The 25,332-nt window shown below is 40.2% G+C and overlaps 1 protein-coding gene across 5 annotated transcripts in view; it reads right to left on the reverse strand.

Moving 5' to 3' along the window:
* Positions 1-8,298: 8,298 nt before the first annotated feature.
* Positions 8,299-25,332, reverse strand: part of SCFD1 (sec1 family domain containing 1) — a 120,888-nt gene continuing 103,854 nt past the window's right edge. For 3 of the 5 annotated variants that reach the window (XM_036354027.1, XM_036354042.1, XM_036354052.1), the window contains 6 exons: positions 24,874-24,927; positions 18,981-19,033; positions 16,317-16,350; positions 14,803-14,868; positions 13,543-13,611; positions 8,507-8,530 (listed from right to left, as the gene is read on the reverse strand). In XM_036354027.1, the coding sequence (XP_036209920.1) occupies positions 8,507-8,530; positions 13,543-13,611; positions 14,803-14,868; positions 16,317-16,350; positions 18,981-19,033; positions 24,874-24,927 (300 nt within the window). Of the gene's footprint in view, positions 8,531-13,542; positions 13,612-14,802; positions 14,869-16,316; positions 16,351-17,643; positions 17,878-18,980; positions 19,034-24,873; positions 24,928-25,332 lie in introns of those variants that run through there. The other 2 variants (XM_036354021.1, XM_036354034.1) reach the window with 2 other exon arrangements.

Here is a 25,332-nt window from a genome sequence, read left to right on the forward strand (position 1 = left end):
CAAGAACAGACTTGCAAAGTAAATGACCCTGATTTGGTACTTTTAAACCAAGGGGCCAACAAAGGAGAATTTCAAGAGGGGAGTAGACAATAATGCTATATGCTATGCAGAAAGTCAGTAAAATGGGAACTTATAAGATTCCATCAGACTTGTGGTTAAATTTTTATTTTTATTAAACTTATTGGGGTGACATTGGTTAATAAAGTTATATAGGCTTATATCTATTGTCTCCTTGTATACCAAAAGAGGTCTTCCTCCCCCAGTTTAAATGAACTAGATCATATATACGTGGTACTAAATGCAAAATATCTGAGGCATACAATGAAAAGCCTAGGTCTCCCTCCCATTCCTGGACCCCAGGCACCCAGTTCTCTTTCCAGGAAGCAAACCATATTACCAACTTATTGTTTATCCTGAGATACTCTGTATACATATCCTATATAATAAAAGGCTAACATGCAAATCGACCGAATGGTGGAATGACCAGCTGCTATGACGCGCACTGACCATCAGGGGGCAGATGCTCAACACAGGAACTGCCTCCTGGTGGCCAGTGCACTCCCATAGGGGGAGTGCCGCTCAGCCAGAAGCCCTGAGCTGGGCTCACGGCTGGCGAGTGCAGCGGCGGTGGCGGGAGCCTCTCCCGCCACTGTGGCAGCGCTAAGGATGTCTGATTGCCAGTGTAGGCCTGCTCTCCACAGAGAGTGAGCCTAAGCCATCAGTTGGACATCCCCCTGAGGGCTCCCAGACTGCAAGAGGGCGCAGGCCGGGCAGGGACCCCCGCCCTGAGTGCAAGAATTTCGTGCACTGGATCTCTAATAATGAATAAATGCATAAACTTTTTTTTTTAAACAGAGGATCATATTATATGTAGTGTTCTGCACCTTTTTAATTTAACAATGTTCTATGGTCTTGTAGACCCTCCCATAACAGTACAGCAAGTTTCCTCATTAGTTTCTGCAGATGCACAGGGTTCCATGGTGTGGATGTTTCCTAATTTACTTAATAAAGGTATGCTTCTAGGTGACCTAAAAAGCACTGACATCTGGGAAAGATACCGCAAAGGACTTTCTCTTTGGACAGAAAGGTCGCTACCTGGGTAAGTGGAGCTGAGGAACTCTCATGTGGAAAGGGGTACTGTACCAGGGCTACCTAAACTCAGCAAGAACTAGCTTACTTCAGAGGGACTTTCTTACAACCTACATTATGATTTATAAACTTGCGTTTCTGAAAATGGCATACCTCCTTATACATTAGCTAGAGGAGCAGCCAAGATACTATCTTCAATCTTTTGGGAAATGAGGTAAGTTATAAACCTTTTTCATCTTTGTAACTCTATCCTCAGAGAATCTAAGTATCTTCTCATTTTCTAGCCTCTAATTCCTAATATTTATAATATCCTCTAATTTCTCATTCTCAGTAGAGAAAGTTGTGCACTCAGATTTGACCAGTTTAAAATCCACTACTGACTTTGGATAGTGGCTGAACTTTGACTTCCTATCTCCTCATCTATAAAGCAGGAATTGTATTGCCTATTTTCTTAAGAGTTTTCATTAGGATTAAAAGAGCTAACATTTAGAACACTTAACGAAGTCCTTGTCAGAAAAAGTTTTAATTATTTATTTTCTCTGTTTTGCTCTTCTGCCTCTTATAAGGTATGACCCATGCAATTAATCATTGCTCATTCTTCATATATGTTAACTTATAAATTGGAATATTTATAAATCAGTTTTCTGTGAGTTTTGTTATAGACTTAGAATAGAATAGAATAAGTTTTACTAAAGGCCCGTTGCATGAAAATTTGTGCACTTGAGGCCTGCGCCCTCTCACCTAAGCCATCAGTCAGACATCCTTAATGCTGCTAGCAGAGGCGGGAGAGGCTCCCGGCACCGCCATGCGCCTGGCCAGCCATGAGCCAGCTTCTGGCTGAGCAGTGCTCCCACTGTAGGAGTGCACTGACCACCAGGGGGCAGCTCCTGCATTGAGCATCTGCCCCCTGGTGGTTAGTGCATGTCATAGCAACCAGTCATTCCCAGTTGTTCCCGTTAGGGTCAATTTGCATATTACCCTTTTATTATATAGGATTATTATATAGGATTTTAAGTGGAGGATACCTGATCAGAAATTCCTTTGTGTGTGAACTGAATAATTTAAAAAATTACTCGCAGAATTAACAATTCAAAACATATTTAGCAACACAAATAAAAATGGTTTAATCAGTTTTATTCTCACAGAGGTTCATAGTTATAGGCCTAGTTTAAGTAATTGGTAAATATAATGAAAATCAAGGAGAATTCTTAAATTGTGGCTTGTATTCTATTTCAACTCTGAATCTATTCTCTCTCAATTCTGAATCTATGTTCACATCAAAATCATTAGCAGTTTTCTAAAAGAGAATGTGTTTTCTCTGAATCAGACTGATATTGTCCAAATTTTGGCAACTATTTCACGACTCCCCACCCCCAAATGGCAGAAAGTTCTCTCAAACTGTCTTAAGCCAAAAAATGAACTTAATGACTCAGGTAACTAAAAAAAAAAGGGATCTTCAGGTATGTCTTGATTCTATCAATGTAAGTTTTTGGTCATAAAAATATTTAGGAGCTATTTTTGTTTTAAAAGTTTACTTTTGGTTTATTAAACCTAAACTGAAAAACTCAGTTCTTATAATTAAAGTTCAACTTTAAGTATAAATGCTCCAACTTTCTTTTACCTTCTTGAATATAGGGAATATAGTTACAACAATTGTTTTAATGTCTCTATTAATTCTGTCATCTGTGGCATTTCTGTATCAGTTTCTATTGAGAATGTTCCTCTCCCTGAGCTTTACTTTCCTGTGTCTTATCTAGTAAGTTTTGGTTGGATTGCAAACACTAACTTTTATCTTATATTCCTCTATTCTTGAGCTTTCTTGCACATGATTTACTTGGAAGCAATTTGATTTTATTGGCTCTTGCATTTAAGGTTTGTTAGGTGGCACCAGAATAGCATTTAGTGCAATTTCCCCCATCACCCTGTGAGTACTCTGCCAATTCCTCCTGAATAATGAGGCAACTGGTTGATAGGAACAGACTATTTCTAGCCCCATGTGAGCAAGATTGCTCCTGCTCCCCATAACCCTCTGAGGTTCTTTCCCGTGCCTCCTTACACACATGCACTGAGCACATTCATCTGATCTGCAGATCTCCAGAACTTGCTTCCTCTCTAGCTCTCTTCTCTCCAGTACTCGACCCTGTCCAGCCTGCCTTGACTTTCCCAGATGTCCACTCTATTGCTGCAACTCAGGGAGGCTGCTTGGGTACAACTGGCCGTGCTATAGCCTGAAAACCTCTCTCCAGGTCAACTGGTGCAATGGCAGGGCTTCAACTTCTTTGGAACTTTACCTAAAGATTGTAAATTTTAAGGGTATAAGTAAAAAATTCATAATTTTGATCACATCACACTAGGATGTACTAGTAAGTCTGTCTTGGAATTGGTCACAGTACCCAATTACCTGGTGGTGGTGATGAAATGGAAGCTTTCATTTCAAGGCAAACTTTTTTTTTCTGATTTTGCTTTTCTTTCATTGTAGAGCCCCATCTATGACAAGCAAACTGATCTTTCCCATGTTTATGCCTAACTGATGAAATCCTCTCTGACAGGTGGCCAAGCCTGCCAGTTCATGTGTGAGCTCACTAGTGAGGTATTTGTTTTGTTGACCATCCTGAGTGGGCTGGCTCAGGTGAGCTGCACTGCCTTGAGGGCCCTAGAATGAATGCTCCTGCTCTGCACAATTCATCACACAGGAGAAAAAGAAGAGCTAAAGTGACTGACTGAGGTTGACCAGGGAGGAGTGGCTTGGCAAGACTCCAAGCCTCGCGCAGTGGAAAGACCGATTTGGAGCAGATAGATGTGTGTTGTCTTTGGCTCCACCATGTGCCATGACTTTGAGCAGAGTATTTCACCTTCTGAATTTTGTTTCCATCTATAAAATTGGAACTGTATTACCTACTTGTCAGTGTTGTGAGGATTAAGCGATGTAACCTTTGTAAATCACTTGGCAGTGCAGTTCCCTTTCCTACTGATCTCTATCCCTGATCTGAGCTTTCCCAGGGCAGTAATCAACTCTTCTGAGGAGAATCGTCCTCGGGGAGACAGATAAAACTGGTTTCTGAATTAGCCACGTGTGGCCTTGCTGGTAAGCCCTGCTGAGCTGCCCAGTCTGATAGTACACTGTGGCCCTGGCAAGATGCTGAATGGCCTGCTGAGTAACCGACACCAGGACAGATGGGACTAAGCTGTGTACAGTTTGAGAAAGGCCCATGTTTCCCCAGATATATTTTTTTAAAAGACCAAACCTTTATAGGTTCCACAGGAAGGTTTCTATCTCATAACCTTGGCAATGACCTTTTTTTAAAATATATTTTTTATTAAGATATTACATCTGTGTCCTTATCCCCACGTTTTCCCTTACCCTCCCCCCCCCGTCTGCCCCCCCCCCATTGTCCATGTCCATTGGTTAGGCCTATATGCTTGCATATAAGTCCTTTGGTTGATCTCTCCCCCTTACCCCCACCCTCCCCTACCTTCCCTCCAGTCCAATCAATACCTCTCCGTCTCTGGATCAGTCCTTGTTCATCAGTTTATGTTGTTCATTATATTCCACAAATGAGTGAGATCATGTGGTATTTATCCCCTAAAGAATATCCTTTAGCATTTCATATAATCCTGGTTTGGTGGTGATGAACTCCTTTAGCTTTTCCTTATCTGTGAAGCTCTTTATCTGACCTTTAATTCTGAATGATAGCTTTGCTGGATAAAGTAATCTTGGTTGTAGGTTCTTGGCATTCATCACTTGGAATATTTCTTGCCACTCTCTTCTGGCTTGCATGGTTTCTGTTGAGAAATCAGCTGACAGTCGTATGGGTACGCCCTTGTAGGTAACTGACTGTTTTTCTCTTGCTGCTTTTAAGATTCTTTCTTTGTCTTTAGCCCTTGGCATTTTAATTATGATGTGTCTTGGTGTGGTCCTCTTTGGATTCCTTTTGTTTGGGGTTCTCTGTGCTTCCTGGACTTGGAAGCCTATTTCTTTCATCAGGTAGGGGAAGTTTTCTGTCATTATTTCTTCAAATAGGCTTTCAGTATCTTGCTCTCTCTCTTCTTCTGGCACCCCGATAATTCGGATGTTGGTACGTTTGAAATTGTCCCAGAGGCTCCTTACACTATCTTCATCTTTTTGGGTTCTTTATTCGTTTTGCTTTTCCGGTTGGGTGTTTTTTGCTTCTTCGTATTTCAGATCTTTGACCTGGTTCTTGGGATCCTCTCGTCTGCTGTTGGATCTCTGTATATTATTCTTTATTTCAGTCAGTGTATGTTTAATTTCTGACTGGCCCTTTTCCATTTTCTTGGTATTCTCATTAAGATCCTTGAAGGTCTCACCAAGTTCCTTGGAGGTTTGTAGAAGATTCCTGAGTAATCTTATAATGGTGGTTCTGAACTCTATGTCGTCCATTAGTTTGCTTTCCTCCATTTCTTTCATTTGTGACATGTTTCTTTGTCTTCGCATTTTTGGCTGACTGCGAGGAGCCACTGTGTCTATGAGAAGAACTGCTGTGCTGGAGACACCCTTATGCGGTAGGACTTGCTTTAGTGGGGCTTTGGTGCTCACTGAGTCTGCCTCTTGAGTGTGTCCCTTATGGATGTGAGGAGGTGAAATCTGGTATCTGACCAGGGTACCCTGGCTCCTGGATCTCCAAGTCAACCACTGTGTGGGCCCACCCAGCAGGAGCTACAGTGGTATCAGCAGATTTCTCCTCTTTGTTTGGAGTTTGGAAGTTTTGGAGCTCTCTGATTCACTGCAGTTTGTTAGGCTGCAAAAGCACAGGTGCCTCCTTTGTGCAGCCGAGCACAGCTTGGGAGGGGATGTAGTGGGGCAGGGTCTCAGAGAGTTCCCAGGGCGGGGCAAACAGCAATGGTGTCGTCGGCGACAATGCGACTCCGCCTCCGAGACTCCCTGAGTGCCGCATGCCCCCACAGCAACAATGATCCCTGCAAGCAGCTCTGTGAGAAAGTCACCCTCGCTTTCCGACCCGCTGCAAGACAGTCCCGTTTCTCCCCGTAGGAGCCTGGGACCCCAGCGTCTCGCCATAAATGAGTTCAGTGTGTTCGAGAGCTTGTTTCCTTCTGATTGAAAAAAACTGTGCACCCAGGTGCAGCCGCCTCGTGCGTGCCCCCGTACCTCTGTTCTTGGTGCCTCTCCCCTCCTACTCGATCTCAATGCTCTTTTTTCTTTCCTTCTAGTTGTAGAACTTCCACTCGATCAGCTTTCCCGTGGTTCTGGATGATAGCTGTTTTGTCTTATAGTTGTGGTTTTAATGTTGTTGTAGGGGGCAGCACATACAGGTCTGTACCTTATGCCGCCATCTTGGTTCCTCGGCAATGGCCTTCTTTTATGTGACCATAAGACAAGCTTTAAAAAGTTATATTTTCATTGATGAGAATATTTTGCTAAAATTATTTTTTCAATTACAGTTCACATACAATATTATTAGTTTCAGGTGTACAAGACAATAATTAGACATTTATATAACTTATGAAGTGATAGCCTCAATAAAGCTAGTACCATCTTACATAGTTATTACAATACTAGTAGCCCTATGCACAAATCCATGCGCCAGGTCGCTGCCTCCCTCCTGTAGCTCTCCACGCATTGCACCGCCCTCCTGTAGCTCACCCCTTCATAGCTTGTTGCCCTGCCCTCTCCTGTAGCTCTCCGCCTCCCGCTTGCTTGCTGCCCTGCCCTGTAGCTCTCTGCCGCCCGTAGCCCGTACGTAGCCAGTAGGTTGCTGCCATCCTCCTTTAGCTCCCCCCGCCTCCCCTCCTCACACCACTCATAGCTTGCTGCCCTGCCCCCTCCTGCAGCTCTCCACAGCCCGCTTGTACCTCGCTGGCCCACCCTCCTGCTTATCTGTGACCTGGTTGTGATGCGCTTGGTTGTATGTCTCAGGGCGTAATGGCTAATTAGCATATTCCTCTTATATAGGATTATTGACTATATTCCCTATGCTGTACTTTACATCCCCATGACTATTTTGTAACTGCCAATTTGTACAACTTAATCTCTTCACCCTTTTCACTCATCTCCCCAACCACCCTCTGACAACCATCAGTTTATCTGTATCTATGAGTTTGTTTTGTTTTTTAGATTCTACATCTAAGTAATATCACATGGTATTTGTCTTCCTCTGTCTGACTTATTTCACTTAGCATGATACCCTCCAGGTCAATTTGTTGCAAATGGCAAGATTTCACTCTTTTTTATGGCTATGTAATATTTCACTGTATATATGTACCATTTCTTTATCTGTCTGTTGATGGACTCTTAGGTTGCTTCTACATCTTGGCTATTATTAAGTGACGCTACAATGAACTCAGGGATGCATATAATTTGTGAATTTGTGTTTTTGATTTCTTTGGATAAATAGCCGGAAGTGAAATTGCTGGGTAATTGCTCTTAGTTCTATTTTTAATTTTTTTTAGAAACCTGCATACTATTTACTGCACCAATTTGCAATCCCACAGCAGTGCACAAGGATTCCCTTTTCTCCACATCCTCGCTAACACGTTTGTTGACCTATTGATGATAGCCATTCTGGCCTGTGCTTTGGTGTGATGACATTGACTCATGGGGCTTGTGGTGCAGAAATAGTCTGTGAGTCTTGTATTATTAGGATGTTGTCTGTAAATTACAGGTTCCTCTTGATAAGGCTCATTAGGAGGAAAGGTCCCTGGCCTTTATAAAAGGAACAGCTCTTTCTTTGGAGCCATAGGCTTGATTTTATGGCTGCCTTGAGTTATATGATTGACCAACATTCCTTCTTGGTGCTGCATACCAGGAAGGCTGGAACCAAATTTAACACTCACTTTTATGTAAGACTTAGAACTCCATGGGATGTTTTATATATGTTCATTCTAGATGTTGTTAGTGTTTGTTGATAGTATATAAAGGAGGGATTTTATATGATAAGATGTATATAGGTGTGCTAGATGGAGAAGACATTAAGGTGGTTTTAAAATCTCCACTTAAAATCTAGGGGGAACATAGGAAACCAAAAACCACAAAACAGTGATTTCATAATAAAAATGCATACAAGTAGGAGAGTCATGAACCAATAGAGTAACATTTGTATATTATATTCTTAAACTTTCACTAGTTTCAATAATTATTTGTTATTATATCAATATTTCAACATTATATTCAGACAGAGGTTTCTTTCCTTCCAAGTACTTTCTCATTTGGGAAACATAACAGAAGAGGGAATGTACAATGTTAAAAATTTATTTCTGAAATGCTTTATTCTTTTAATCAGTACACATTATATTAAGTATCGAATTTCCTTAAAAATTAACAAATAATTCTAAGTTTCACTGTTAGGACACTGATATAGAGAAGAAAACATCTGGCTCTTTTGACTTTCCTTTTTACATTTGTCCAAGTCCAAGTAGAGTCTCATATTAAGGTTCTTCTGTGTTATTTCTGTCCAAGTTGTGACAGCTACAACATAAATATAGCTTTTTATTAATCACAAAAGATACATGCATTCAAATATTTTTAAACACCTTCAAATGCACATTTGCATTTATTGCATTTCTAGAATAATACATTTTTACCACTAACTCAAATGTTTAAGATTTGTAGGTATTTTAAAACTAAATAGCAATAAACACTGTCATGGCAAAAAATGTGGAAAACATTTATAGGTGCAAATTCAACCAATGAAAAACAAAAACCCTGAGAATGATAAAATTAATATTTAACTCAATATGAAAATGTAAATAAGGAAAAAACATCATGTGGGATTTCACTGCTGACAGATGCTTCTCCACTTATTTTAATTAATTTTATATTTCTAGGAGGTAATTAAAAGGACAAGGCTTTCAATTTAGAAAGGCTGTTTTATCTCTTATTGGATGAATTCTCTCAGAGATAGCAACTATAAACTTTAAGCAAAATACAGAACCAATTAGGAGAACAACTGAAAGGAGGTAATAGCACTGGCTGGGTCCCTGCTTCAGTGATTCTTAGCCTCAAGGAGGCCAGAGTTGGTACCAATCTGGAGCTAAAATTCTGATAGAAAAACTGCAGTGTTTCTGGCCTGAAGGAGTAGAGGAGTTTGGGGCAATGAAAGTCACTGGGAAGTGAGGGAGAAATCCTGGAAAGGCGAGAGCCAGTGTGATGCGGTCCTAAACCCTGTGTATAGACTTTTCCTAAATCTATGGTAAAACCTTGAACCACTTGTGAATGAAAGAGACTAAGAACTGTCCCAGAGACAGAGTTTGAAATCCGAGTTTAATCAAGGTAATTACCTGCTAAAACCACAAGTCAACACTCTTTAGGGAAATACAATTCAGTTTCCAAAATAAAATAACAATATTAAAGATACAACCTAAAATTAAGTCAATATATGAAGAAACAGGAAAATATGATCCATTCTCTAGGACAGTGATGGCAAACCTATGACACGCATGTCAGAGGTGACACGCGAACTCATTTTTTTGGTTGATTTTTCTTTGTTAAATGGCATTTAAATATATAAAATAAATATCAAAAATATAAGTCGTTGTTTTACTATGGTTGCAAATATCAAAAAGTTTCTATATGTGACACGGCACCAGAGTTAAGTTAGGGTTTTTCAAAATGCTGACACGCCAAGCTCAAAAGGTTCACCATCACTGCTCTAGGAGGAAAGACAATGGAGACTGACAGCAAGATAATCCAGGTTTTAAAAGCAGCTGTGACAACTTTCCTCAATAAAATTATGGAAAATATGCTAACAATGAAAAGATAAAAAATCTTAGCAGAGAAATACAAACTATATAAAAAAACAAATAATTCTAGAACTGGTAAATATATTATTCAACAGTAGAATGGGGATAACAGAGTAAACAGACTTAGTGAATCTGAGGACAGAGCAGCTTAAAACTGTACAATCTAATGAACAGAGTCCTTAGGGATCTGTGAGACAATATAAAAAGTTGAACATATATGTAGATGGAGCCCCAACAGGAGAGGAGAGAGAGAACGGGATATAATAATACTTGAAGAAATAACAGCTGAAAATTCCCTAAGTTTTGTGAATGTATAAATTTATAGGGTTAAAAAATTCAGTGATCCTGAAACATAATACACATATAAAAACACATAACTAAATTTCTGAAAACCAAAGAAAATAAAAAATATTGAAAGCCAGAGAAAAATTATGTATTACATATAAAGTTACATCAATCTGAATGACTGCCGACTTCCCATCACAAACAATGGAAGGCAGAAGATTATGGAATGATCTTTAAAGTGTTGAAAAACTGTCAATTCAGAATTCTATATCCAACAATAATTTAATTGAAGGTAAAATAAGGACATTTTCATATGAAAGAAAATTAAGAGAATTCACTGCTAGCATACCTGAGCTACAATGAATGCTAGAAAAAGTTTTTCAGTCAACAGATAAAAATTAGAATTATTCTAAGGGATGAAGAGCACTGGAAATCATATCTGTGTAAATGCAAAAGACTTCTTTATATCTGAAGTACAAATGATAACACTGTCCACTGTCATGCAATGTTAGTGATATATGTAGATACAAATTATATGACAATCATAGCATAAATATTGAGGAAATAAGTCTATATGGTTGCAAGATTTCTGCATTTACTGCAAATGGCACAATATTAAATCTAGTCTATGAACAGTTAAAGATATATATATATATATGATGATCTCCACAGCAACCACTAAATTAATAATGCAGAGATGTAGCTAAAAAAAACTTGTGGGTGAATTAAAATAGAACTCTAAAAAGTGTTCAAATAATTCAAAATAAGGCGGGGAAGGAGGAACAGATGAACACCAAACAGAAGACTAGTAGAAAGCAAACAGTAAAATGGTAGCCCTAAATCCAATCAAATAACTGATTAGGTATCAACTGACTCCAATTAAAAGACAGAGATTATTGCCCAGCTGGTGTGCTCAGTGGTTGAGGTCATGGTTCACTTCCCAGTCAGGGCACATGCCCAGGTTGCACACTTGATCCCCAGTAGAAGATGTATAGGAGGCAGCCAATCAATGATTCTCTCTCATCATTGATGTTTCTATTTCTCTGTCTCCCTTCCTTTCTGAAATCAATAAAAATATATTTTAAAATATATTTATAAAAAAAGGGCAGATTGTCAAAATGGTTGTAAAAAACCCAAAAGATCCAACTATATGCTACCTATAAGATATGTAAGATGAAAGTAAACAGATGGAAAAGTTGTAATATGTAAGCCATAAGTGTGAGAAAGCTAGAGTGGCTATGTCATTATCAGATAAAGTGGACTTCAAGACAAAGTATTACCAGATGTGTAGAAGAATACTACATAATAACAAAAGAGGCTATTAGGAAATACAACAATCATGTATGTGTGTTTACTAATAACAGAATTAAAAGTGCAAAAAGCAGAAATTGAAAGAGATAATTCTATAATTACAGTTGATTTTAATATCAGTCTTTTCATACCTAATAGAAATAGACCAAAAAAAAAAAAAATGACACAGAGAATCTAAGTAATGCCTTCAACTATCTTGACCAAATTGCTATTTATAGAGCCCTTCCCTCAATTTTTGTATAATGCATGTCCCAATTAAGTGCACATGAAGTGCCCAGCAAAATAGACCATATGTTGGGCCATGAAAAGAATTTATGTTCTCTAACCACAAAGGAATGAAATTAGAATTCAGTAAGAATAATTAATATATCTAGAAAACCTACAAACACTTGAAAACAACCATAGATCTCTACATTATAAATGGGCTAAAGAATAAACCACCAGGTAAATTAAAAATATTTCAAACAATGATAATGAAGATATATCAACATTTGTGGAACACAGGTAAAGCAGTGTTTGGCAAAAGTTTTAATTTTATAGTTTTTTAAATGCTTATTTTAGAAAAGAAAAACTAAAGTAGTTGACTTAATATTCCAACTTCAGAAAAGAAGGATAAAGTAAACCCAAAGTAATCAAAATAAAATAATAAAAGCCTTGAAATCAATGACTAGAAAACTAACAGAAAATTAGCATAAACAATATCTGGCTCATTAGATAATATTAACAAATTTGAGGATTCTCTAGTTAACCTAACCAAGCAAAAAGATTCTGTTTACATGATGTTCTAGAATAGGCAAAACTAATCCGCAACAGAAAAACATCAAGGCAATGTTGTTGGGCAGGAGTTGATGAGGGTCTAGGATTGACTGGGAATGGCCATAAAGAAACTTTGTGGTGTGATGGTTCTGTATCTTTCTTTTTAAATATATTTTATTGATTTTTCACAGAGAGGGAGAGGGATAGAGAGTCAGAAACATCAATCAGCAGCCTCCTGCACACCCCCTACTGGGGATGTGCCTGCAACCAAGGTACATGCCCTTGACCGGAATCGAACCTGGGACCCTTCAGTCCGCAGGCCAACGCTCTATCCACTGAGTCAAACCAGTTAGGGTTATGATTCTGTATCTTGTTGGGGGTTCGGGTTACTCAGGTGAACGTATCTGACAAAACTCAGGGATGTACACTTAAGATCTGTGTATTTCACTGCTGTAAATTTTACCTCCAAAGGCTTAAAAAAAAACAAACCCTAAGCAGACAATGAACTCTAATAGTACTGACACAGATGTGTTGAGAGGAAAGTATATTGATATCTATAATTTACTTTAAAATTAATCAATTAAGTTGGGGTCATGAATGAACAATGGATAGACGGGTAGGTATCTTAGAAAGTACGGTAAAATGTTAATGGGGAGTGTAATGTGCTCACTGCAAATTCTCCAACTTTTCTGTATATTTGAAATTCTCATAATGCCATTGGGACACTATATTGAGGTTAAAAATATAAGAACTAAATAATGGGGTAAGAAAGTTGTGCTAGAAAAGAAACAGGTACTAAAAATGAGTAAAGGATATAGTTATTATTTTTGTGGCAATCATGGCAAAGGTGAGTGAATATTACTCGTCAGTCTACTGAGCAATTCAGGTAGTTCAAACTTAAAAAGCTATAAAGTTAATATAATTACTGAGAACACTACTACAACAATGTATAAACCCTGTACACTTCAGCTACTGCTGTCATTAACTTCCACAGTGAATGTAATCCCACTGTATCACCTGAGCACATTTGGTAGGAAAAGCCCAAGAAAGTGACTTTATTTCTTAGCCCAATTTGTGATAGGCTTTGCAAAATCAGAAATGTAGACAGTATGTAAGGAAATGCTGAATTAAAATTTTCCTAATTGAGTACCCTACTCGAATTTTAAATTTTCTGAATTTACCTTTTTACAGATTTGGAATACTGAAAATAATGTTACTTATCAGAGTTTTTTGTACAGTTGTCCATGTCAAAACCTTACATTTTGTTATAGCTCTATGGTTTCAGCTGGTTTAGATGAATATAATGATTCTCTTGTTCTCTTTTGAAAAATACCAACAGCAACTTAGGGTATGTTAACAGAAACAAACTAAAAAGGTAAACTTTACCTGTTTCACGAATTGTGTAGCATTAAAAAGTTCACTGCAGCCATATAAAATGTGTTTGCCCGGTTTCCCCTGTAAAAATCAGATACAAGTAAGTAACAAGTATTCTCAAGAAGAGGGATTAAAGCTAATAAATCTTTTTGTTATTCTTAAAGATATTTTTTGGGGGGTGGGGGGGAGAAGGAGGTGTTGGATTTTAACCCAAAATTGCATAGAATAAAGTGGTGAAGTGGCATAGTATTTTTTAAAATATGGAAATAGAAGGGATCTGGTAACTGCCACATTTCATAATTATCTATAAAATCTTAGGCCAACACTCTTGCAATGAAGGATCTGTATTCCTTGAAGAAAACATTCTTAGATTTTTTTATGTGGCTCTATGGCCACAAAGGCTATAAAAGACCCCTCCTTGTACAAGACGATGCCCCTGAGGCCAGAGTATCTTACACAGATCTTGGAGGTTTACATGGTGAAGACGAAGTATGTCCTGTGAAAGTGACATAGAATCCCAGCAGTTGTGCTGGGAGTTTGAAGATTTATGGCATTGGCCTATTTTTTTTTTTCTCCTGTTGTACCAAAATCTCTATCTTTATTAAAGCCTTACATCACATAGGACATAAGGAATGATCATTCTTTAATGTTAAGTAAATAAATGAAGATTACAAGATGTCATTCTAACAATCACTAATTCCATCACACCTGCATTTAATTTATTAATTTATTTAGCTTTTCAAGTCACACCCTTTCCTCCATATTCTTCTGCTTAGTTTCCATTACTCCCTGCTGCTGTCAGCTCTGAATTGTACTCCACTGCCAATTTGCTACCTTTAAAGCTCTTGTTTGCTGAAAAAGCAGCATTCTAATTTGTGAGAAGTATGTTGCTGACTGAAGTCAATGGGATGGGAGAAAAATGCTTATGATTCAGGTAAATGTGTTTGGTAAATCATTTCACCAAGGGAGACCCTTTGGGAGAGGGGTTACCTGAAGTCTCTAAACATGTAAAGTCAAACTAAGATAGATAGCTGCAAAATACATGACATCAAAAAGATGTATTGTTTTCCACCTCAAGTACAATTTTAGTCCAGGAATGAATATGATGGGAATAAAAAAAAACAGTCCTGTATGAAGGATTTTTAAACTACCTCTAGAAAAGGGGTTTATGTAAAAATCAGGAGAGCCCTCGAGATAGAGAATGTTAGCATTCTAAAGACAGAACAACTCATAAACATTAAATGATAAAAGAATAAAAAGGTCAACATGTACCTTTATGTAGTCAATAAGATTTTGATATTCAATGTAGTTGCCTCCTCCAACCACAAAGACAATTGCCTAAAAATGCAAAGGGAAAAATAAGTTAAAAGAAATAGTTAAAACACCATTTTAAAACAGTATTTTAAGTTTTCAAGCATAAAGTTTTTAGGCGGGAACATATTCCACACATAGGTAAAAGAAAATACTAGCTAGCAAAGGTCATATCCTGCATGCCTGATGTTACTTCACTTATAAAGAAATTTGTTTCTAAAAAGTTTATACATTTATAAACTTCTAATATCTATTGAGTAGTAAATGAGACAGATTTTTCAGAAACAATTTAGAGGAAAATAAACCTCAGTCTTCACATAAGTAACAGCAAAGAAATCCAAAGGGCTTTTTCCAAAGGCATTTTTGAATTTTAGGTTATTTACTGTAGGTATAAAGAACAAAAAACTTTGCATTTATATAATTTCTAATATACAGGGTGGGGTAAAAGGTTCACAGCTGTCCATATGGAAAACAATACGATAACTAATCCTATATAATAAAAAGGGAATATGCAAATTGACCACCACTCCACCACAAAGATGGGAGCACCCACAGTGGAGGCTGAGTTCCCGTAACGAACCTTAAGGAGCAATCAGCAGGGACCTGAGGCTGCGCCCTTCCCCATCTCGTCCCCGTGAGGCTTGACAAAGGACCTCAGGCTGCGCCCCCCACCCGGTGGGGCTTGACAGGGGACCTCAAGGCACACCCCCCCCCCTTGCCCTGGCGCCAGGCCAGGGGACCTGAGGCTGAGCGCCCCACCCGGTGGGGCTTGACAAGGGTGGGACCAGCTGGGTCTGGGACTTGCGCAATTTTGAGGCGCACGTGGATGGGTGTGGACTTGACTCTGGGTCCTGTGGTGCGCTCCAGACTCTGACAAGAGGAAGATTTTCATATACATTTTACTAATTTTCTTTCATCTCTGACACTTCTATTATAGAGAAAGGGCAAATAGCAATATTAAAATATTTCCTCTAATCCCCTTTTAATGTGCACGAATTTTGTGCACCGGGCCACTAGTTAAAAATACAAGAATAAACTGTTTCTGTGTACTCACAACTGTAAACCTACTTTTGCCCAACCCCGTATGTTCTTTCTTGTATTTTTATTAAGAATCTATTTTTATATTTCAAATGCAAACATAGTCATATCTTCACAAAAGTTTAGAATCCAATTTTAGAAGTTCCAAACATATAAAACTTTCTTAAAGACTTCTTTTTCTGAGAATTACTTCATTTCATGTCAGTTATTTTAAGCTTAAATGATTCTCAGTTTTTAAAGCAGCTTTATAAATCAGAAAAATATACTTGCTAAGAATATATATTTTTTTAAGAATCTTGGGTGCACAGCATTGGATTTATCAAGATTGCCAGATAGTCATCATAATAAACCATGTTTAGGATAAAGAAGTTCTTGACTGCTTAGTCACCTTTTCATCTTCCCTTTTCAGGGACATTTTATTTTTATATGGAACGTACCTCTTGGAATGGATTTTTGTTCCTCGGAACTGAGCTGTAACAAAAAAAAAAAACCATACTGAAAATTTCATCCATGGCTTTTCTGATGAGAAAAACAGGCATGGGACACACACACACACACAATTACATATATATTTACAATTCTTCCTCCTTCACTGTCTTGGAGGGTGGGTCCTTTAGTTTTGTGTAGCCAGGTAATGAATTGGGATGCAGAGGAAGAATACAGAAGAGGTACATGTCTCAGTGTCTAAAAGGAAATGGGGCAACCTATGGACTTCAAAATTATAGAAGACTGAGCAGCAGCTCCCATATGGAGTGGAAATCTGGGTTTAAGATGAGTTAATAAAGTATATATTTTAGTGATAAATTATATAAAATTTTTACCATACTCAACATAATATTACAGTTGTGAGTATCTACATTTGTGAAAAAAGTATGTAAACGGGAAGGATAACAACAATTTAGGAAAGAAAGGGGGAAAGGAGTAGGGATCTGCATTCTACTGTAACACACACACACGTATATATGTATCTATATATTAATATTACATACAAATTACATATTTACTTATACTAGTATATTTATAATATAGTTTAAAAATACTTCCTTAGTGTTCAGGAGGTCTTTTTATGAAGACGTTTTCAAAGCTCTTGTGAATCAGATGTATATATGTTTTGAGTGCTAAAACAGGCTGCCCAAAGACAACTCAGTTTTTCCTCAGAAGCAATTTTTGAAAATCCCAACCAAGAGAAGAGAGCTATTGTAACTTCCCTTAGTTATTCAGAGGCTGATTCCACAGCCCTATCATCTTGTCCTCATTTCTATGGCCCATTGGAATATTCCACAGAAACCAGAGCCCACCTGATTGAAACACCTCCTCAGTATTTAAATTCCTTCTAGAGAGCTTTAGTTCAGCGGTCGCCAAGCTTTCGGACCTCATGGACCATCAGTGGTCTGCGGACCACCAGTTGGCAACCACTGATCCAAAGATTTCCTTAAATCAGCGGTTGCCAAGCTTTCGGCCCTCACAGACCACTGGTTGGTGACCACTGCTTTAGTTGCTCTAAGAGTAGAAGTGGAATGAGGAGAGTTAAGACTTAAGTAGCACAGCATTACTAGTTACTAATCACCCAGATCCAGTTGTGATGAGATTAGCTCAGAGGAGGAGGAAAGCCTGAGCTCCTGTCTTATCAATACCAGATTCCTCCTCATTATCATACATAGCGTACAAGTCGATGAAAAGAGCTCCTCAGTAAGTTTCTAAGAAGAAAAATGTATTTACTTGTTAGCATTTACAAATGCAAGGAAGAATATTGAGATAGGAAAAGAATTGTAAAATCCACTGTTTGAAAGTGTGCACTCAGTGGTTTTATATATTTACAGAGTTGTAAAACCATTACCAGTGTCTACTTCAGAACTTTTTTTATCATCCCCAAAAGAAGCCCCAATACCCATTAGTTGTCACTCTTCATCTCTCTCTTCTATAACTTATCCTTTGTCAATTCCTTCTTGCCAGCTGTAGCTGCTATCAGCAGCTTCTTTTGTAACTTTGGGAGTATTTCTAATAAGTTCAAAAATGAGAATAACCTTTTAAGTTACCAAAACTACCAAATAAGCAGCTATCTAGTGATTAGATTAACTATCCTGACTACCTACAAAGATGAGAAAGCTTGGGGTAAAGCAAAGACAAAGTTCTAAAGATCCCAAACATAAGGGACAAGCAAGAAAGCAGCTTCATTCAAGTTCTGGTGCTAGAAACAATGACTTTAAGGTTTTTCTCCCTCCTAAATATGCCTATTTTTTTTTCTGCATCTTTTAGGCTATTTTTAATACCACCATGAATTAAATCTTGAAAAATAATATTCATAATAAACTATACAAATACCATACCATTTTTGTCATAAAATATAGAAATTATCTGTAGAAAGTTTCATTGTCAAAATGTATGTACAGCAATCTATAGCAACTTAGATTACATGGACCAGTTAAGTAAAAAATAAAAAACAAAACAAAACCGGTAACTGCCCTGGCCAGTGTTACTCAGTGGTTAGAGCATCAGCCTGAGTACTAAAGGTTCTCAGGTTTGATTCCTGGTCAAAGCACATACTTGGGTTGCAGGTTCAATCCCTGGCCCTGGTTGGGGCATATACAGGGGGCAACCAATCGATGTGTGTCTCTTTCACACTGATGGATGTCTCTCTCTCTCTCTCCCCCTCCCCTTCCACTCTCTAGAAATCGATGGGAAAAAATATTCTCGAGGATTAACAACATAACACCCCTTCCGCCTCACCCCCCCAAGAAAGAACCCAACTGCTTTCTAACATAAAGACACATTTTTTCATTTGGTCCAATAAAGAGTATTTATTTAAAAACATACATATTATCCAAGATCCTCCTTCCCCCCACAGCTTGTTATACCACCACCATTTCACTAAAAACAAAGCAAAAAACATCTAAAGGTACTTTTATGTGTATATCTTGGAAGGAAAAGCACCAAAACATTTTAAGTATAATTACCAGTGATTATCTCTGGGTTTACTTACCAGTTTTCTATGCAGTTTAAATTTTTAATATGAAGCAGTTATTTATTACAAAAATAATTATGTTATTTCCCTTCTTGGCAGGGGTGGGGAAACCTACAACAAATACACAAGAGCTGCTTACCTGTCATTGCCCCGTAGCATTTTGGGATCAAAATATCTAAAGTCATCAGTTTCCTATTAAAAAAATAGAATTTTACCATGACTATGGAATTTCTCTTCAGAAAGGTACAGTTTGGCTTAATTTATTTTAATGAATCTATTAATCTGGTAGAACGTGTAAGTAACCACCACCACCACCATTTACCGAGCCCTTACTATATGTTACGCATTATTCTACTGCTTTCGATAAAATAACTTAATCCCAATAATATCAATGAGGTGGTTATTATTATTATCCCTATTTTTCAGGTTAGCAAGCTGGAGTACAGAGAGTATATAACTTTGCTAAGGTCACATAATTAGCTTTTATATTAACTCCAGGATCTGAGCCCAGGTAATCTAGTTTTAATGCCCACACCTTAACCATTATGCTATACAGTACTGTTTCTTGAAAATGTATCAGGTTTACAAGTGATGTATTTCTGTTTTTAGAATCTTATTATCTTTATATGTCCATGATTTTTAAAAAAAATATATTTTTATTGATTTCAGAGAGGAAGGGAGAGGGTGAGAGAGAAACAACAATGATGAGAGAGAACCACTGATTGGTTGCCTCCTGCATGCTCCACACTGGGGATTGAGCTCACAACCTGGGCATGGGCCCTGAACAGGAATCGAACCTGGGACCCTTCAGTCCTCAGGCCCACGCTCTATCCACTGAACCAAACTGGCTAGGCCTATATGTCCATGATTTTATTGAATATACAGAATACCGAATACAGGTTCACAACCTCTTATTTGAAACATTTGGAGTTAAATGTATATTGGAATTTTGAATTTAAATCTTTTAGTTTTCAGAACAATTTGGATTTCAGAAGTGGTAGATAAAGGGTTGTGGACCTCCTCTATATTGGAAACTAGCGTCTTGATATTAAAGGAGTTGGAAAGTACTGCTTTACTGCTTATGATGCAATCACTTACTAATCTCTGCCTCCCTCTCTCCTCCCATGGCCCAATCAGCCAAAGGAACTCATTCTTTTCTACCATATGGATGGCACTATCCAAACCTGATTGATGACAAACTACTAATGTGTTGCCACTATCAGGTCTTGTACTCAGTGGTGAACAATACTAATCAATCACAGAACTCACAGTGAACCAAATACAATGTCAGATCCATTAATTAATACTCTGCTCCAGTAAACCATTACCGGCTAGATTTACAAGGCAAGATAAAACGTATCTGGTACAGCCTTAATCCTTTTCTTTCAGTTTATTCAATTAAGACAAATAAAAAGAGAACCCTCAATTAACAAATGTAAGTGATAAGAATGCACCTAGAATTAGCTTAGAGCATTTTAAAGCCTTTAAGATAAGATACATTCAAGATTACTAGCTAAGTCTAACTTAGTGCACTTTGCTAATCTTTTCAATGCCTCAAACTAATCTGCAAATAGGAGAGGAACCAGGAACCATTCAAAACATTTTTACATATTATTACATTTAATTCTTATTAAGCACCTAAGTGTGTAATAAATATTAGCTATTACCATTATCACTGTCATTATCATCTCAGCTTCAAGATAAGGATAGTAATAAAATACACTAAACTTCCTCGACCCCTTGTAGATTTGGTATCAGTCTAAAATTTCACATTTATTTATACCTTTATTTTTTATTACTGTTTGGAATATCTTGTATTCATTTAACTGCCTATAATGAAGTCATATTCGCTAAGATAATTATAAATGTGTATTTCTTGCAGGCTTTTCAAGAGAGCTCCTTCCTCATATATTCTAGGATGCAGTAATAAAGTCTATTATTATTACAACTAGGGGCCCGGTGCACGAAATTCATGCACTGGGGGGGGGGGGGGAGTGTCCCTCAGCCCAGCCTGCCCCCTCTCACATACTGGGAGCCCTCAGGCGTTGACCCCCATCACCCTCCAATCGCAGGATCGGCCCCTTGCCCAGGCCTGATGCCTCTAACAGAGGCGTCAGGCCTGGGCAGGGGACCCCCAGACCCCTCCAATTGCTGGCTCTGCCCCTTGCCCGGGCCTGATGCCTCGGCCAGAGGCGTAGACCCCCATCACCCTCCGATCGCCTGATCGGCCCCTTGCCCAGGCCTGACGCCTCCGCCAGAGGTCACCCCGATCACTGGCTCTGACCCCCACCCAGGCCTGAGGCCTCTGGCCCAGGAATCATCATGCCTGGGCAGGGGACCCCCATCTCCCTTTGATCGCTTGCTCCACCCCCGCCCAAGCCTGACGCCTGTGACCCAGGCTTCAGGCCTGGGCAAGGGGACTATCATATCCCCCCAATCCCCGGCTCCGCCCCCCGCCCAGGCCTGATGCCTCGGCCAGAGGAGTTGATCCTCATCACCCTCCGATCACCAATCACCGGATCGGCCCCTTGACCAGGCCTGAGGCCTCCGGCAGAGGTGTCAGGCCTGAGCAGGGGATCTCCAGCTCCCCGGGTTGCAGGCTTGGCCCCTGCCCAGGCCTGACAGAGGCGTCCGGCCCGGGCAGCGGGGACCTGCAGCTGCAGCGGCCCCGCGATCATGGGCTCCGCTTTAGGCCCAGGCAAGGGACCCCTAGCTCCCGGGACTGCCAGCTTCGACCGTGCCCAGCTCCCATCGCTGGCTCCACCCCTACTTCCTGCTATCACTGGCCAGGGCAGCAAAGGCGCCTGATTCTCCGATCATGGCTGGGGGGCAGGGCAAAGGCGGCCTGGCTGGGGGCAGGGCAAAGGCGGCCCCAGGGCCGCCTTTGCCCTGCCCCCCACCTCTTAGCTCCCCCCTGGGTTTCCGATCACTGTCAGTGGCAGGGGGCTTCTTCCTGCTTTCCCTTTCGCCTCCCTGCATTGTGCCTACATATGCAAATTAGCCGCCATCTTTGTTGGCAGTTAACTGCCATCTTAGTTGGCAGTTAATTTGCATATAGCCCTGATTAGCCAATGAAAAGGGTAGCGCCGTACGCCAATTACCATTTTTCTCTTTTATTAGTGTAGATAGAGGCCTGGTGCATGAATTCGTGCATGGGTGGGGTACCTCAGCCTGGCCAGCAATCAGGGCTGATTGGGGCCGGCTGGGGGGAGGGACTGAGGCAAGTTTACCGGCTGCAGGAGGTTGGCTGTGGGAGCCCACTGACCACCAGGGGGCAGCTCCTGTTTGAGCGTCTGCCCCCTGGTGGTCAGTGTGTCATTATAGCGACCAGTTGTTTGGTTGACCTGTTGCTTAGGCTTTTATATATATAGATGGCATGCTACTTTCTCTATATCGATTCCCAGATGGAAAAACCCAATTCTTTTATTATTATTATAGACAACACTCTTACTCCTTTCATAATTGTAATTGCTCCAATGGGGAATGTTTTATTACACTGTATCTTTGTTTTCATATGGGCAGATTTAAAATTATTTCTGTTATTTTCCTTTAATAGTATAATCATCCTAATAATAGACAAACATGGTAACTGACCATACCTTCGCTACACCTCCCATTGGCTAATCAGCATGATATGCAAATTAACCGCCAACAAAGATGGCGGCTAATTTGCATACGGCAGGCAGGGCGGGCCAGCGCGAGCCGCCATCCGGGCCCCCGTGTGCCGCCTAAGCCCCGCCCCCAGCCGGGACCCCCATGTGCGGCCCTGGGCAGCGGGACCCTGCGGCCGTGATTGTGATTGTGATTGTAAACCGGGCCGCAGGCAAGGTGGCACCCTGGGACCCAGGAACTGCCTTGCCTGCGGCCGGTGATCGTGATTGTGATTGTAAAGCCGGGCCGCAGGCAAGGTGGCCCCCTGGGACCCAGGAGCCCATCGGCGAGGTCTGCAGGTGAAGCAGCGATCAAGCTATGAGGGGGAGGGTGGGGGGCGGAAGGAGCTACAGGAGCAGCTCTGGCTGGAGACTGAAGACTCCCGCCAGAGCGAGGAGCAAAGACTGAAGGCTCCAGCCACAGCAAAAACTGTGTCCAGAGCGAAGATGGAAGGCAGTGGCCAGAGTGAAGGTCTGGGTACTGGGTGCCAGAGGAAAACTGGTGCTGGCAGCCAGGGGAAAGAAGGCCTATTGCACGAATCTCTTCGTGCAACGGGCCTCTAGTGTTTTAATAATTACAAAAAACGTACACATTAATGTGAAGATTCTGTTCTCATTCTCTTTCTAGGCTGGGATCTTAAACCTCGCTACCAAGTCTAAAATGATCCAGATCAACCCAAACTAGGGTGTTGCTGGGAATAGGATCATGCTACCTTTCTCAATTCCAGACTCTTACGATGATAACCATTCTCTAGTTGCCACACTAACAAGCTGGGCTGTTTTATGAAACAGGTTGTAGCAATTTTTACATTCCTTTCTCGAATTATAAACAGATAGCTTGGAAACTGATTCTTTAAGTAAATGCTAACAATATTTACTCATTTGTCTATTCACTCAACAATTTATCTCTCCATTTACTTTTCAGCCCCTAAGAGTTTGGTACCACCTGAACACATACACTTAAAAATTTCACTATGCATTCCTCTCCTAATTTTCAGAAAATTAAATTGGTTTGGTTCTCCTTATGTTATACCAGCTGATACTTACTATTCTTTTTCATTTACAGAAACGTGCTCCTTAGGATATATTTTATATTAAACTAGAGGCCCTGTGCACAAAAATTTGTGCACTCGGGGGGGTGTCCCTCAGCCTGGACTGTGCCCTCTCACAGTCTGGGACCCCTCGGGGGATGACCACTTGCTGGTTTATGCCTGCTCCCCGGGGGATTGGGCCTAAGATGGCAATCAGACATTCCTCTGGCAGCCCGGCAGCCCTCAGAGGATGTCCACTTGCCAGCGGGGAGAGACCTAAGCTGCAGTCAGACATCCTTAGTGCTGCTGAGGAAGCAGGAGAGGCTCCCACCACCACCGCTGTACTGGCAGCCGTTAGTCTGGCTTGTGGCTGAGCAGAACTCCCCCATGTGAGAGCGCACTGACCACCAGAGGGCAGCTCCTGCATTCAGCGTCTGCCCCCTGGTGGTCAGTGTGTGTCATAGTGACCAGTCATTCCCAGTCTTTCTGCTGTTAGGGTCAGTTTGCATATTACCCTTTTACTATATAGGATAGAGGCCTGGTGCATGGGCGGGGGCCAGCTGGTTTGCCCTGAAGGGTGTTCCAGATCAGGGTGGGGGTCCCGCTTGGGTCCCTGGCCAGCCTGGGTGAGGGGCTGATAGCTGTTTGCAGCTGGTCACACCCCCTTCAGGGTGGGGGTCTCCACTGGGGTGCCTGGCCAGTCTGGGTGAGGGGCTGAGGGCCGTTTTCAGGCTGGCGGGAGACTGAAGCTCCCAGCCTCTCCTTTTTTTTTTTTTTTTTTATTCTGGGATTTATTTACCTTCTATAATTGAAACACTGTTGCCGCCACTGGCGCTCCCAACTCTGAGGCCGCGGCCGGCTGAAAGCAGGTATCTGGGGTTTGTTTAGCTTCTATAAATGAAACACTGTTGCTTCCCGAGCTCAGAGCCGGGCCACGGCAGGCGGGGAACCTTGGCTTCCTCCATCACTGGAGCAAGCAAGCCTACTGCTCGCTTCAGCTGTGTGGCTGCCGGCCGCCATCTTGGTTGGCAGTTAATTTGCATATCGCCTTGATTAGCCAATGGGAAGTGTAGCGGAGGTACAGTTAATTACCCTTTTTGTCTTTTGTTAGATAGGATTATACATATAGAATATACATTTAATTTGGATGAGGACTGCCAGAATGGTTGTAGTAGTTGAGAAACCAATTCCTATTATCTGTGACAATGGCTAAAAAAGAACATGGACTCTTTTCTTTCCCTCATGTAGTCTGTTGTAATTAAGGTCACAACAAATTCATCTTTTATCACCTTCATATAGTCAGTTAGATATGTTTAACAATTTTACAAGTATAATGTTATATGCTACTCACAGGGTTTGACTTCATTTCCATGAGATTGTCTAAAATACGAGTTACAGGTAGATTCTGTGGAAGAGATTAGTATTTTCATGAGAAAAGTTCTCTGTTATCAAACAACGCAATCATTCTACAGTTAAGTATGCTTACCTTCCAATTGAACACATTCTAAGATTAAGTATTCTGTGAATGGTTTTACAGACATAAATAGCTTGGCACCACTGAAGTTTCCATAGAAAAATATACCTCTAAATCAAAAGGTCCTTTTAATGTGTAGGTGTATCTAGATTTTACATGTTTGGGCTTCTTTACTTTGTTAGATGTTTGCTTTTTAATACTAGCAATGGAAAGCTTTTGTTTTGATCACATAAGATTCCTAATGTTATTTTTTTTTCATTTCCTCTTTGTAAATTGTAAGTTTCTTTAAAAACAGAGTAACTTAAACTTTGTGAAGATGTATGAGATTAAATGACC

This window comes from Myotis myotis, unplaced genomic scaffold, assembly GCF_014108235.1.
Source record: "Myotis myotis isolate mMyoMyo1 unplaced genomic scaffold, mMyoMyo1.p scaffold_m19_p_1, whole genome shotgun sequence".
Taxonomy (NCBI): domain Eukaryota; kingdom Metazoa; phylum Chordata; class Mammalia; order Chiroptera; family Vespertilionidae; genus Myotis; species Myotis myotis.